General features: G+C 37.9%; 1 protein-coding gene across 6 annotated transcripts in view; it reads right to left on the reverse strand.

Annotated features, from left to right (window-relative positions):
* Positions 1-13,848, reverse strand: part of HIPK3 (homeodomain interacting protein kinase 3) — a 102,094-nt gene that overhangs the window by 5,802 nt on the left and 82,444 nt on the right. For 3 of the 6 annotated variants that reach the window (XM_023185487.2, XM_023185488.2, XM_023185489.1), the window contains 10 exons: positions 12,590-12,676; positions 11,898-12,082; positions 10,320-10,479; positions 9,449-9,572; positions 3,790-3,911; positions 3,459-3,583; positions 3,199-3,360; positions 2,984-3,046; positions 2,394-2,690; positions 1,926-2,066 (listed from right to left, as the gene is read on the reverse strand). In XM_023185487.2, coding sequence (XP_023041255.1) covers positions 1,926-2,066; positions 2,394-2,690; positions 2,984-3,046; positions 3,199-3,360; positions 3,459-3,583; positions 3,790-3,911; positions 9,449-9,572; positions 10,320-10,479; positions 11,898-12,082; positions 12,590-12,676 — 1,466 coding nt within the window. The remainder of the gene's footprint in view (positions 1-1,925; positions 2,067-2,393; positions 2,691-2,983; positions 3,047-3,198; positions 3,361-3,458; positions 3,584-3,789; positions 3,912-9,448; positions 9,573-10,319; positions 10,480-11,897; positions 12,083-12,589; positions 12,677-13,848) is intronic. The other 3 variants (XM_023185490.2, XM_023185491.2, XM_023185492.1) reach the window with 1 other exon arrangement.

The following is a 13,848-nucleotide window of genomic DNA, read 5'->3' on the forward strand; positions in this document are numbered from 1 at the left end:
CATGCATGTGACTTGGATATTTCAAATTAAATTCTAACATCAGGATATGTGCCTCTTCTGGTAATTTAGGTCCTTGTACCTAACCAGTTATCTGAAAGGTATCCCCACACCTCTAAAGGCCTAGACAGAGCCCCATATTTCTCATCTCTTCGTGACACTCTTGGACCCTGATAATCTCTCTCTCCTTGGGATTTCTACAGCATTTATTGTCTGCTTCAACCACCCATTGCATACTTAGTTATGAATTTGAAGCATCTCTTTTTATACATAATTTTATTTATATATCTTATATGTATATTTGTTTTACATACTTTACATGTGTATGTATAGTTACGTACATTATCAATATTCAAACCACATTATAAGCAACTTTTAAGAAGACATATTAAAATTTCTTTACATTTTCCATAAAGCTTTGGCTATAAGTATGCAATATCATATTTCCTGACTAAGGAAAAGAGGAAGACATGTAAAATTAAAACTTAAAATTTTCCAAATGTTTGTTGCCACTAAAATAAGATTTTATTTCTTTCTTTCCTTCTCCTCCTTCCTTCCTAAGAGACAGGGTCTCACTGTGTTGCCCAGGCTATAGTGCAGTAGTGTGATCATAGCTCACTGCAGCCTCAAATTACAGGGCTTAAAGAATCCTCCCACCTCAGCCTCCTGAGTAGCTAGCACTACAGGCAAGCGCCACCACATCCAGCTATTATTTTTTTTTTATTTTTGGTGAAGGTGGGGTTTCACTATGTTGTCCAGGTTGGTCTCGAATTCTTGGCCTCAAGTGATCCTCCTGCCTTGGCCTCCCAAAGTGCTGGGATTACAAGTGTTGGCCACTGTGCCTTCTAGACAGTGGCTTATCTCTTAATATGTTAGTAAATCATTCTGCTTAGGACAAGCTTACTATTTTAGCTGGCCAAAGGACAGGTAAGCCAGATTAATATGGATAAAACCATGCAAATCCATCACCAATGCGAGAAAAAAATCATAGTGGATGTTCTGTAGACAGTGGGCCAGTGAGTATTTCATTATGCAAAACACTCCTTTTTAATCTTGCTAAAGTATATGTTTTTCTTCCAAATTTAAGTTACAATAGTAGTCTGTGGGGCTGAAATTAAGAATGTGGCTTTTTTACCCTTTCAAAAATAGATTTGGCCAGATGTGGCTCACGCCTGTAATCCTAGCACTTTGGGAGGCTGAGGCAGGCAGATCACCTGAGGTAAGGAGTTCAAGACCAACCTGGCCTGGTGAAACCCCCTCTCTACTAAAAATACAAAAAATTAGCCAGGTGTGGTGGCGGGTGCCTGTAATCCCAGCTACATGGGAGGTTGAGGCAGGAGAATCACTTGAACCTGGAGAGGTGGAGGCTGCAGTGAGCCGAGATCACGCCCTTGCACTCCAGCCTGGGTGACAGAGCCACACTTCATCTCCTCCCACCCACCCTCTGCCGCCGGCAAAAAAAGATTATTTAGTTGGGTATGGTGGCTCACGCCTGTCATCCCAGCACTTTGGGAGGCCAAAGTGGGAGCACTGGTTGAGCCCAGGAGTTCAAGACCAGCCTGGGCAACAGGGCAAGATCCCATCTCTACAAAAAAAAACTTAAAAGATTAGCTGGGCATCGCTGTGCGCACCTGTGGTCCCAGCTACTCAAGAGGCTAAGGCGAGAGGATTCCTTGAGCCTGGGAGGCAGAGGTTGCTGTGAGCCGAGATCATGCTACTGCACTCCAGCCTGGGCAACAGAGCAAGACCCTGTCTCAAAAACAAACAAACAAATCTGTGTTTAGAAAAACTGATCTAGTTCAAAAATTGTGTTCAAGATAGAAGTCACTGTGATAAATTGGCAGGTACTTATTAATTTAACAGAAAGAAATCATAGGCTTTTTAGTAGACTTACTATTTATTATACACTACTATTGAGATTATTTTACCTATTCGGTCTCTTGCAGGGGGATGGGCTGGACTGCCCTGAGGAGCTGGTACTCAGAGTACTATCAGGACTACTTAATGAACACATCCGATCAATATTCAAAGTGCTCTGGCAAGCTTCACAATCTAGACTACCTTTACATCTAGTGGAAGAGAAAAGGGGAAAACGTGAGTCAAATACGAGAAGATACTCTCCAAATAGTCAAAATTTGTATTCTTTAATTAAGGATATGAAACTGTTAAGAATGACCTACGTGGACAAAAAGTAAAGCTTACAAATACAGGGAAAATGCTATAATGATGGTGCTAAATACTATTTAGAAAGTTCCCTGTCTAGAACTGGGTTATCTAATTTAAAGGTTTTACTCCAAAGGACATTGAAAAACAAGGAATAAGTCACAGAAAGTTGTTTTTCGACACACCAAAGGATGCCACCTACATCCTTTGAGGATGCAGCATTTGGCACTTACTCTCTGAGTGAATGTCTCTGCGAAGTCTCTTCCTCATCAGTGTCACTGCTAATAGTGATGACACTCACTGCAGGACTCGGGGAGTCGGCAATAATGATGGTTTGTCGCTGTTTGTCTGAAACTGATGAATCAGAGTCCTGTCTGATAGATGTTTCACAGCAATTTCTTGCCTCTCCTTCTGAGTTCTGATTGTCCTGTGTTTCTATACAACTTACTTCCTTGACATCTTTCCCATTAATTATCTTTGGAGAAATAAATGCTGAATGTGGGATATTGGTATTCTGTAATGAATTACTCCTGCAACCAAAGGAATAATTTATAATTTCTATAATCAAAATATGTATAATCAGTTGTCCAAGGTATCTTGTTAAACCAAAAAATGCGAACCTTCACTTGTTCGAGTTCATGAATATAACACACCAACGGATCTCGAGTTCTTATGAAATATAAAATAGCTCTAGAAATATCCATGTAGATTGCATTTACATACATTTAAATAGTCACTTTTTGGTAAGTGTGCTATCTGAATGTCCACAATTGCTACATTACAGGTAGATAATAAATCAAAAGAGCAATAAAGACAATCTTACCAACTGAAAGCATTTATTTCCTCTCTTCCTGGCTCCCATTCCATTAGTTTTACCAAAATACCTCTGAGAAATTGAGAAGGGAGCTGGCTTAGTGTTTGTAATAAAGGTATAAAAGAGGTCATTTTGAATACAACAGAGTGACCCTTTAGTGTACATGCAAAATTCATTTTAAAGATTCTCAAAATGCAGAGGAAAGTTAAAGCACCAATACCAACCTGTTCTGGCACTGTTTATTTTTCTTGGTAGTGGCAGGTTGAGGCCAGACAACATGTGCAATCCCCACACTAACTGGCTGAGGGGCAGATAAAGTTATCTGATTGGTCAGAAGAGGCTGCGGCATCACTGAGTTATAATGATTGCTGCATGAAATCATCTTCCTAGGGAGAAGTTCAGAACAATGTTTTTAATCAAGACCTTTCTTTAATCAAGATCTAGTCTGCAAACTATTCACAAAGTACTTTTGTTTTCAGCTTACCCCCAGTCTCCAAGCCTGTGTGAACCAGCCACACTCTCAGAAGTTAGTGTAGTGGTAGCAGGAGCCAGGGGTGTCACCTGTTGCCAGGCAGGCACCAGCATCTGCTGTGTTCTACCAGACCACGTCTGCTTGCAGCAAAGGAAAACAATAGAAAATAACAAGTTATAAGTAACTTTACCATATCCTAAACTCAAAACTATCTAAAGTAACAGCTAACCATTATAAACATTAAAGTCCATAACCTAAAATGGATTAAATCCCTATCCAGGTCATTTTCATTATTTCCCAACAGCACAAGCTGATATACGGCAAGGAATGAATTATTACCAACCTGAGAAAGAACTCCTGGTCGGATCTGTAGTGGCTGCACAGCTGGGGCCTGAGTTACAAGTGGAACTGTATTATCTACCCTTATTGAGTAACTAGTAGGTTTACCATGTGTTGCAGGAATACCTGTGAAACAGAATAGTTATCAAATAAAAGAACAAATCTTCCTCTTATTTAACTTATACAATTATTTTAAATGTCAAGAATTGCTTAAATTCTGACAGATTTTTTTTTTTTTTTTTTTTTTTTTTTTTTTTGAGACAGGGCCTTGCTCTGTTGCCCAGACTGGAGCCCAGTGGCATGATCCATACTGTGGCCTCAATCTCCTGGACTCATGGATCCTGCCACCTCAACCTGAGTAGCTGGGACCACATGCGTATACCACCATGCCCAGTTCATTAATTTCTGGTAGAGACAGGGTCTATGTTGCCCAGGCTGGTCTTGCACTCCTGGGCTCAAGAGATCCTCCTACCTCAGCCTCTCAAATTTCTGGTATCATCACATGCATGAGCCGCCACACCCAGCCTTGATCGTGGGGTTACAATGCCATTCTCTGCATAAAATTTTCATAACACTAACTGAGCAATCCATTAGGAAAATGATGTACTTCTTGTCTATCTTGTGATATACATCATTCCAAAAATTATTATAAAGCTTCCCTTTCTGTTTCAAAATGCATACTACAAAGTTGAACCATTTAATTTTCTTGAAACTTCTTATCTCCAAAGTTTGCTACTGAAGCTTTATTTTCCTTTTTAAATAGTTCAGTCACCATGATAAAGAACATGGAAAGAAAAATCTGGTTTAGTATGCTGACAACCTAGCAGGTAAAGGTTCTTTTTTTCAAACTTTTAGCTATGCTTAGTATCTTCTTCTTTAAAACTGTGATAGAATCTTACGCTCTTGTCACCAAAACAGAAATACATCACAACTTCATAATTTAATGGACATAATGGTTCACATAATGGATGAAAATTCAGGGATGGCACACTCATTTCAACCTCCAAAGGAAAGGCAAAACTAACCTATTTACCTAATTTGATGATAAAACTAAGGTTTCCCCAATGTGGCTTAATTGACTAGTATTCTTAGGAGAGAGCTGCTGGAACTCCAGAACAAACATGTTACCATTTTGCTTGCCAACTAGGAAAATTAGAAAGCAGGATTACCAGACATGTTAATCCTGTTAATGTTACTATAATGTTAATATAGCTGTTTGACTCACTGCAAAGCACCTTGCAAATATTAAGTCTTACAATACTGAACTCTGAGACAGCAAAGTAGTACCACATTCCAACTTAAAGTTTTGACAAGATTTTAGGGGCATCCCCGAAGATCAGAAATTACATTAATGAAAATAATTTGACCACTTCATAATTCCACTTTATTGTAGCAGTTACTTTCAACATGGGTTTGAGACTATTTAAATATAATACAATCAATTTGGGGATATATTGATGTTGAGTCTTTCTCTTCAGGCATAAGAGAAAAATACTACAATTGTTTTCTTTCTCTATTGTAAAACAACCTCAAATTTTCTATTTCACAGATGTAAGTGTTAATCCTAAAGAGAATGTCCATTTTAGCCTGTTTATTTTCTTCACGGAGACTATTATCTTACTACCAGGTTATTCTACTCTCTGTGCTCCACCTAAAGAGCCAGGTATGAGTCAAGTTTAATAAAAATCTTCTTACTTCTGCTAAAAAGCCTGTCTTGATCATCCAATTCTCCAAGACATGGAATATCAGCACACCCAGGCAGTGTAGATATATTGCAATATATAGAAATCTCTTCAAGAAAAAAAAAAAAAATCTCTTCACTTTGACAAGGATGAACAGACAGAGCAAATTTCCGAATCTCAAAAATCTCATTGCCTGTAAATTCTCTCCACAAGCAATGCCTTAAGATGAGAAGAATTCTCCTATATACTCTCTCCACAGCAGATCTAATTTTTGATCAAATTCAATAGTGGGATAAGATCTCAATTTTTGTATAGTTATTAGGTTAGCTGAAACTTTATCTTTGATTATATTTGCTTTAATACTTGGAGAATAAGGCATAAAAAGCTTATGAATATTAGTATAACAGAAAAGAATTTTGCTGGAATGTATTTTACTCTAATATTGTCATCTAGAGGGGATGAATACCTAACTTTTCAGGTCACTAAATAATTTTAAAAGCTTGTTTAATAAATAAAACATTCAGATATATTAAATAAAAGCTTAGCTGATTTTTAAAAATAAGCTTACTTTTTAAAATAAGCACAGTCTTACGGATATAGTATTTATATGCCTATACCTACATATTATAATATCTAAAATATATTAAATGCATTACCTAAACATGATAGCGTCAAAGTAAAATTTTTAAGTCAAAAGGATAAAGTTTATTTTAAAATATAAACCACCATAGTACCATAATTACTATCCCCAATAGTTGCCCAATAATTACTCTAAAATGTTTCTTGTAACTGCAATGGCACATTCTGAAGGGAAGGGATAAATGAAGGGGAGGGGCAAGAAGCCCAATGTTGAAATTTTCTACATTACAATTTCTACATAACATCTACCCGTCCGATGCTAAGACTGATTAGAGGGAGTGCTTTCATTTCTAAGGCAGATACGCTACTAAGATGAGAAACAACATATTTATAGAGCCTGCCTGGCCTGTTGCTGCAACTGCACCTGTTATATAAGCTAAAACATATTGTGCTTCTTCTCACTAGTAATTCTAATTCAAAAGTGCTGTTCATGACATTTAGAGGGTTAATGAGTCTGTGATAGTAATTCTTTTCTTTCGATTATCCCATATTATAAACCACTGATATAGTTGTTACTTTATGTACAAAAAGGTTTCTAACTTTTCATCAATTATAAGCCATATAAAAAGACAAAAGATTTTTCTAACCTCATTGAAATGTTTTAAGAATGATGCTCAATGCTGTTTAGAAACGTATCTCAGAAGTCTCTTTAAGTTTTTGCCACAGAAGCTAGGCTCTGAAAAAAAACCTTCTATTCCAAATCTTTGTGAAATATACCACAGTATAAGTGGTGACCCTAAAACTGATTTTGGTACATGGGAGGGATTACTAGAACCAAAGAACCTATTTGTTAGTGTAGATTATAAATTTAAGTGAAAATGCATTTGTCAAGATAACACAAGTGATAAGTGATTAAAAAACATATTTTTAAAAAGCACCAATCTTCCATGCTTAAGTATTTAGAAGTAGTGTCATAAAATCTACCATTTAATTTCAAATAGTACACATATGTGCACTATGTAAGCAGGTAGGTAGATTGATAATGCAAATATGGTAAAATATTAACACCTGTTGAATCTAGGGTAGAAAACATACTATTCTTTCAATATTTTTATGTTTGAAATTCTTATAATAAACACTTGGTGGAAAAAACCGAAAAACACAACAGCATCATATTGTTAGCATCTATTATTGCTAACACTATAATGATGTGGGCATTTTTATTACCAGAAAGTAATAAAATTGTCACTGTTACAGATACTCACAGACCACCACTGTGGCCACTGGGTCACAATTTCACCTTCAGAGTCAACAATGAAAATAAAGCTACCCTGATAGAACAACAGTAACTGAAGATCTGACCTGTTTTCACATCTCTTATTACCAGCAAATCAAGTCAACAAACATATTCTTGGTTCTTTATTTGGTACTGTGGTGTGGGAAATATTAAAATAAAAAAAGTTTTAGAGTTGCTTGAATGCTTAAAATTAAAAAATCAGAGGACAGATGCAGTGGCTAATGACTGTAATCTCAGCACTATGAGAGGCGGAGGCAGGCAGGTCACTTGAGGTTAGGAGTTCGAGACCAACCTGGCCAACATGGTGAAACCCTGTACATACTAAAAATACAAAAATTAGCCAGGCGTGGTGGTGCATACCTGTAATCCCAGCTACTCAGGAGGCTGAGGCATGAGAATCACCTGAACTCAGGAGGTAGAGGTTGCAGTGAGCCAATATCGTGCTACTGCACTCCAGCTTGGGCAACAGAGCAAGACACTGTCTCAAAAAAAAGACACACTCAAAACAAACAAACAAAAAAAAAAATCAAATAATCCTTCAGAATCAAAATATATTAGAGTTGGAAATGTCCAATATATTATCTATTCAGTCTATTTCCTTTTACTAAGGCCGAAATAAATAAACAGGCTAGTCTACAATGATACAGTAAAAAGGAGAAACAGAATTAGATTCCAGGTGTTCTGACTTAGCACCAACTGTTTTCATTTACTCTGTACAGTATCACCACTAAGTTGGACATGTTGGTTTAGGGCCCCATCTGTAATTGACCTCTTGTATTAACTAGATGTTAAAGCTTAGCAAGGACAAAATCTCAGGAAAGGACTTAGGAAGTAGGGTTTTAGTCCAGTTATTCCAGTAGTGAGGTTTGATGCTATGATTCTCTAGGAACCATTAAGTGATTTCCTAGTTTAAGAATGTATAGCCAGTCAGGCATGGTGGCTCACGCCTGTTATCCCAACACTTGGGAGGCTGAGGCAAGTGGATCACCTGAGGTCAGGAGTTCAAGACCAGCCTGACCAACATAGAAAAACCCAGTCTCTACTAAAAATACAAAATTAGCCAGGCGTGGTGGCACATGCCTGTAACCCCAGCTTTCCAGCTCCTCGGGAGGCTGAGGCAGAATTGCTTGAACCCGGGAGACGGAGGTTGCAGGCTGCAGGGAGGCAGAGGTTGCAGGTTGCAGTGAGCCGAGATCGCGCCATTGCACTCCTGCCTGGGCAACAAGAGCGAAACTCCATCTCAAAAAAAAAAAGAATGTATAGTCTCTTTAAAGGTATTCTATAACCCATTCCACTTGAGGATTTAATTGGCTATTTTTATTTAATGAAGGGACATTAATTTAATTGAAATCAATTCATTAATTATTACCCAAGCTATCAATAAAGACTATAGTATTTTGGGACAAAACTCTTTTGACCAAAATTTTAAATAATTGAGCTCTCAGTCACTTTAATGTTTGGTATTGGTAGACAAATGTCTAAAACAGTGATACCCAGCATAGGCCAACTTGTAGCTTCCCAAGTTCAATCATTCCTATTAAGGTATTTTATCATTTTACACTCTACAGGAAATACAATTGTCATATGACCCATTTTGTTAGTGATGACTGTAATGGAGTTCCAGTCAAGAAATGAGTGTCACTGGTCTAAAGGCTTACTGAACAGCTTAAATTTTCTTTTTTTTTGAGACAGAGTCTCACTCTGTCACCCAGGCTGGAGTGCAGTGGCACAATCTCAGCTCTCTGCAACCTCCACTTTCCAGCTTCAACCTCCACTTCCCAGCTTCAGCCTCCCAAGTAGCTGGGACCACAGGTGCACACCACCATGCCCAGCTAATTTTTTGTATTTTTAGGAAAGCCAGGGTTTCACCATGTTGGCCAGGCTGGTCTCAAACTCCTGGCCTCAAGTAATCCGCCCGCCTCAGCCTCCCAAAGTGCTGGGATTACAGGCGAGAGACACTGAGCTTGGTCTGAACAGCTTAAATCAAATTCAAATGTAGCACTAAATGCAGCAAAAATTATAAATATATTTAATGAATAGATTCCTAAGCTTATTTTAAAATAATGCATGCCTAGATTCAAAGCAAAATTTAAATAAAAGAATACCTTGAATAGCTGGGGGACAGATAATCAATGTCTGCTGAAAAGCATCACCACAACCAAACTGAGCAGTTCCTGCCTGCAGAGGTATTCCATGGTGCACAACTGAATGAGCAGATGTGGTCAATGCCTGAAACAATCATCACATTATACAGAGCACATTAGACAGAGCAGTCTTCTAAATGAAATACACATGCTGTATAAATAGAATTCAAACACATTTCTTAACATCATAATTCTACAATTAAAATGTGCCCAGAGCCGGGCGCAGTGGTTCACGCCTGTAATCCCAGCACTTTGGGAGGCTGAGGCAGGCAGACCATGAGGTCAGGAGATGGAGACCATCCTGGCTAACACAGTGAAACCCCGTCTCTACTAAAAATACAAAAAATTAGCCAGGCGCGGTGGCAGGTGCCTGTAGTCCCAGCTACTCGGGAGGCTGAGGCAGGAGAATGGCGTGACCCCAGGAGGCGGAGCTTGCAGTGAGCAGAGATTGCGCCACTGCATTCCAGCCTGAGACACAGCGAGACTCTGTCTCAGGAAAAAAATAAAGTACCCAGAAAATGAGAACAAAAACAAGCTGCCAAAATTAAAATTTAAAAACTGATTCTACTGACCTCTACTTTTGGTACAGTTATGGCATAGAAGGGCAGATGGAAGATATTTACAGAATGAACAGAGGAATGGAAAAAAAATGAATTTGAGTAGATATGTTCCAACTGTTACCTCGAAATTTTAAGAGATTTGGTAAAACAGATATAGTAAGACCTCACTAGCACTGTACATTCTAACTGACACCAAACTTCTGTATATATCAAAAGTAAAATGAGCAATCATTAAAAAAAGACCCAAATGATTAATTACTATACATTCTTACCTGACTTCTTAATGTTCCAATTTTAGTAAAATTTGCAGTCAGTGTAGCAGTACTGCTTGAAGCAACTGGTCTTAAAAGTGAAGTTTTGTTGTGATTATTTGTGTCACATAAATTTAGGTGGGACTTACAAATATCCATAATATGAAAACAGGACTTTACACTGTAAAAAAAAAAAGTGAGGGTATTATAGTATTATTCTAAATGCTTAGTTTTAAATTGAGGTACATTGACAAAATTAAAAAATGATTCCTAAAAGAAAAAAATCCTATGATTTGCACTTAATCGCTTCTTTCCAGTAATATTTCTAACAGGAAATCTTACCAGAAAAGATTAAGTTTCAGAGCAAGTAAAAGTATATATTCTGCAATATTTTTCTTAAAACAGTAAAACCATAGTAAGCATTTTTGGTTAGTATGCAATAATTTTACGACCCCCTACACGAAAAATTTTTTTCCTAAATTTCTAGATCTCCACACCACTAAATTAACAGTACCAAAGAGTTGCTATCGTGTTACTTTCAAAGTGACTGTATATGAAAAACATTAGGACATTTTAAGTGTTTGAGGGGAAAAATCTAAATAAGTTATAGAAAAATGTAAATTTTAAGAACAGTTCACAATCATAAATGTTGGATTCATTCCTATGCCTTCTTCATTTTGTCTTTTTAAATACTGAAGGAAGCTGTTTTAAGTCACTTAAATTTACTCCCTTCATCTCCCAAAATATGTCTGAGGCTCGAAGATTTGGCCGGGTGCAGTGGTTCACACCAATAGTCCCAGCACTTTGGGAGGCCAAGGTGGGTAGATCACTTAAGCCCAGGAGTTCGAGACCAACCTGGGCGACATGGTGAAACCCTATCTCTACAAAAAATTAGCCAGGCACAGTGGTGCATGCCTGTAATCCCAGCTACTCATGAGGCTGAGGTGGTGAGAGGAGCACTTGAGCCTGTGAGGCGGAGGTTGTAGTGAGCAAAGATTGTGCCACTGCACTCCAGCCTGGGCAACTGACAGAGCAAGACCCTGTCTCCAAACAAACAAACAAAATACAAAGAATTTGTAATATTACAAGCCTTTGGAATGTTAGTATATATTCTTCCCTACCGACCTATAATCTACTGACCACGAAAAACCTCCTTTCCTTGAATGAAGGAGAAAAAGAGGAAAAAGGAAAGCAAAAGTTGTGGGGGAAAAAAACATAAAATGGAAGTTGTAGGACTCAAAATATGATAGAATCTATGGTCTGGGAAAACTGAAATGTGACCTGAAAGAGAAAACTGTTAGCATTTCCTTTTTTATATGCCTGGTTATTAAGATAAGAAAGTCATGTATAACAAAAACAAAACCACTCAGTCTTATTTTTAGTATCGCATTGTGGAGAAGGAACACTGGACTGCAATTCAGATTTCAGTTCTAGTTCTGGACAGTTACTGGTGTACATGAACTTGGTCAAGTTAGCTTAAGCCTCTTTTTACTCAGGTTACTTGTATTTAATGAAGAAAAGTAATTTCTCTGATGCAGTGATTTTCTATAGACTTATTATTTTTTTAGAACCACTTTAAAAGATCTTAAAGTAACATACTGGTTGCTATGAGGGAAATCTAGAAGATGTTTCATATTAACAAAAGGATGGTTCAGGGTCTCAGCTGGAGTAATTCTTAAATCTGCATCAATCAGCAACATTTTCTTCAACAGACTAACAAATTCTCTTCTATCAGCTTTCTCAGCCAAAAGATCACTTCCTTCCAAATCCATCACTGTGTTCACCTAAGAAATCAAAATTTCAAGCCATCAAGTAAAAATAAGCCAGAGAGAGTAGTATAAATTCCACAGTCAAAAAAGAAAACAAAAATCACAACACAGGAGAGGAGAGGGAACTACAATTATCTTAAAACAAAGAAGAACAATTAATATTAAATCCTCAAAATGTGTTGAGGTACCAAATAGGATTCAAAGCATAAAAGAAGATTTTAAAAATTAAACAAATATCCATTTATAGCGAAATATAGGGAAAAGAAATCTGTTGGCTAGGATTTTTTCTTTCAAAGCAAACACTTTTTTACTAAAGAACGAATAGGTAAATTAAAATTTTCATAATGACAAATGCAATTTAGCTCCTGAAAGGTTGAAAATAGAATCAGTTTCATTTGAAAAACTTAAAAACAGCATGGACTCTGTAGCCATTTAAAAACTGAGTAACATGTTTTGGGCCCCTTGGCATTCAAGTCTACCATCTAAGCATACCAGATTAACAAATATGGCTACGGTACTCACATGCGCTATGTCATCCAGACTGTTGAAAATGTATTTTCTGGCTTCTTTAGACTTCATTCCTGTCTCTGCCTCATGCTCTTCCAATGTCTTATTGCATATATCAAAGGGAAAAAAGAATACATTATTATCCACAATATGCACATTTATTTAATCCTGGCACATTTAGTCTAATATATTAAATATTCTAAGACAAATAGTAATTTCAAAAGAGAAACTATCAAAACGTATTTTTTAAAGTATACACAAAAAAAATGAGAAGTGCTTGGTTCAGGCCAAGAAAAAAATTACAAATTTAACAAACCCCATAAAGAAAATAACTAGGCCTGGCATGGTGGTTCACACCTGTAATCCCAGCACTTTGAGAGGCCGAGGTGGGTGGTTCACGAGGTCAAGAGATCGAGACCATCCTGGTCAACATGGTGAAACCCCGTCTCTACTAAAAATACAAAAATTAGCTGGGTGCAGTGGCATATGCCTGTAGTCCCAGCTACTTGGGAGGCTGAGGCCGGAGAATCACTTGAACCCATGAGGCAGAGGTTGCAGTGATCTGAGATCACGCCACTGCACTCCAGCCTGGCGACAGAGGGAGACTCTGTCTCAAAAAAAATAATAACTGTTTATGAAGTTAATTATTGAGGATTTACTGATTCCCCCAAAGAACCTAGCACACTTGGGATATGTAGTAAGAGGTCAGATTCAGTCCCTGTCCTATAAAGTGTAATAATGTAGAAATGAGAAGATAAAACACACAACACAAATATAGTTATACACATAAAGGTTTTTTAAAATTTAAGATGAATTAATAATTATGTTGTGGAATTAGAGAGTAACTGAAGTTATTCTAAGAGGACTTTCTTCTTAAAGAAGAAAGGGGGCTGGGCACAGTGGCTCACACCTGTAATCTCAGCACTTTGGGAGGCCAACGCGGGCAGATCAAAAGGTCAGGAGTTCAAGACCAGCCTGGCCAACACGGTGAAACCCTGTCTCTACTAAAAATACAAAAATTAGCCAGGCATGGTGGCGGGCACCTGTAAACCCAGCTACTTGGGAGGCTGAGACAGGAGAATCACTTGAACCTGGGAGGCAGAGGTTGCAGTGAGCCAAGATCGCGCCACTGCGCTCCAGCCTGGGCAAGAGAGCAAGACTCCGTCTCAAAAAAAAAAAAGAGAGAGAGAGAGAGAGAGAAGGGCAGGGCCAGGCATGGTGGTTCATGCCTGTAATCCCAGCACTTTGGGAGGCGGAAGCAGGCGGTTCTCTTG

The sequence above is a fragment of the Piliocolobus tephrosceles genome, chromosome 13, assembly GCF_002776525.5.
Source record: "Piliocolobus tephrosceles isolate RC106 chromosome 13, ASM277652v3, whole genome shotgun sequence".
NCBI classification, from domain to species: domain Eukaryota; kingdom Metazoa; phylum Chordata; class Mammalia; order Primates; family Cercopithecidae; genus Piliocolobus; species Piliocolobus tephrosceles.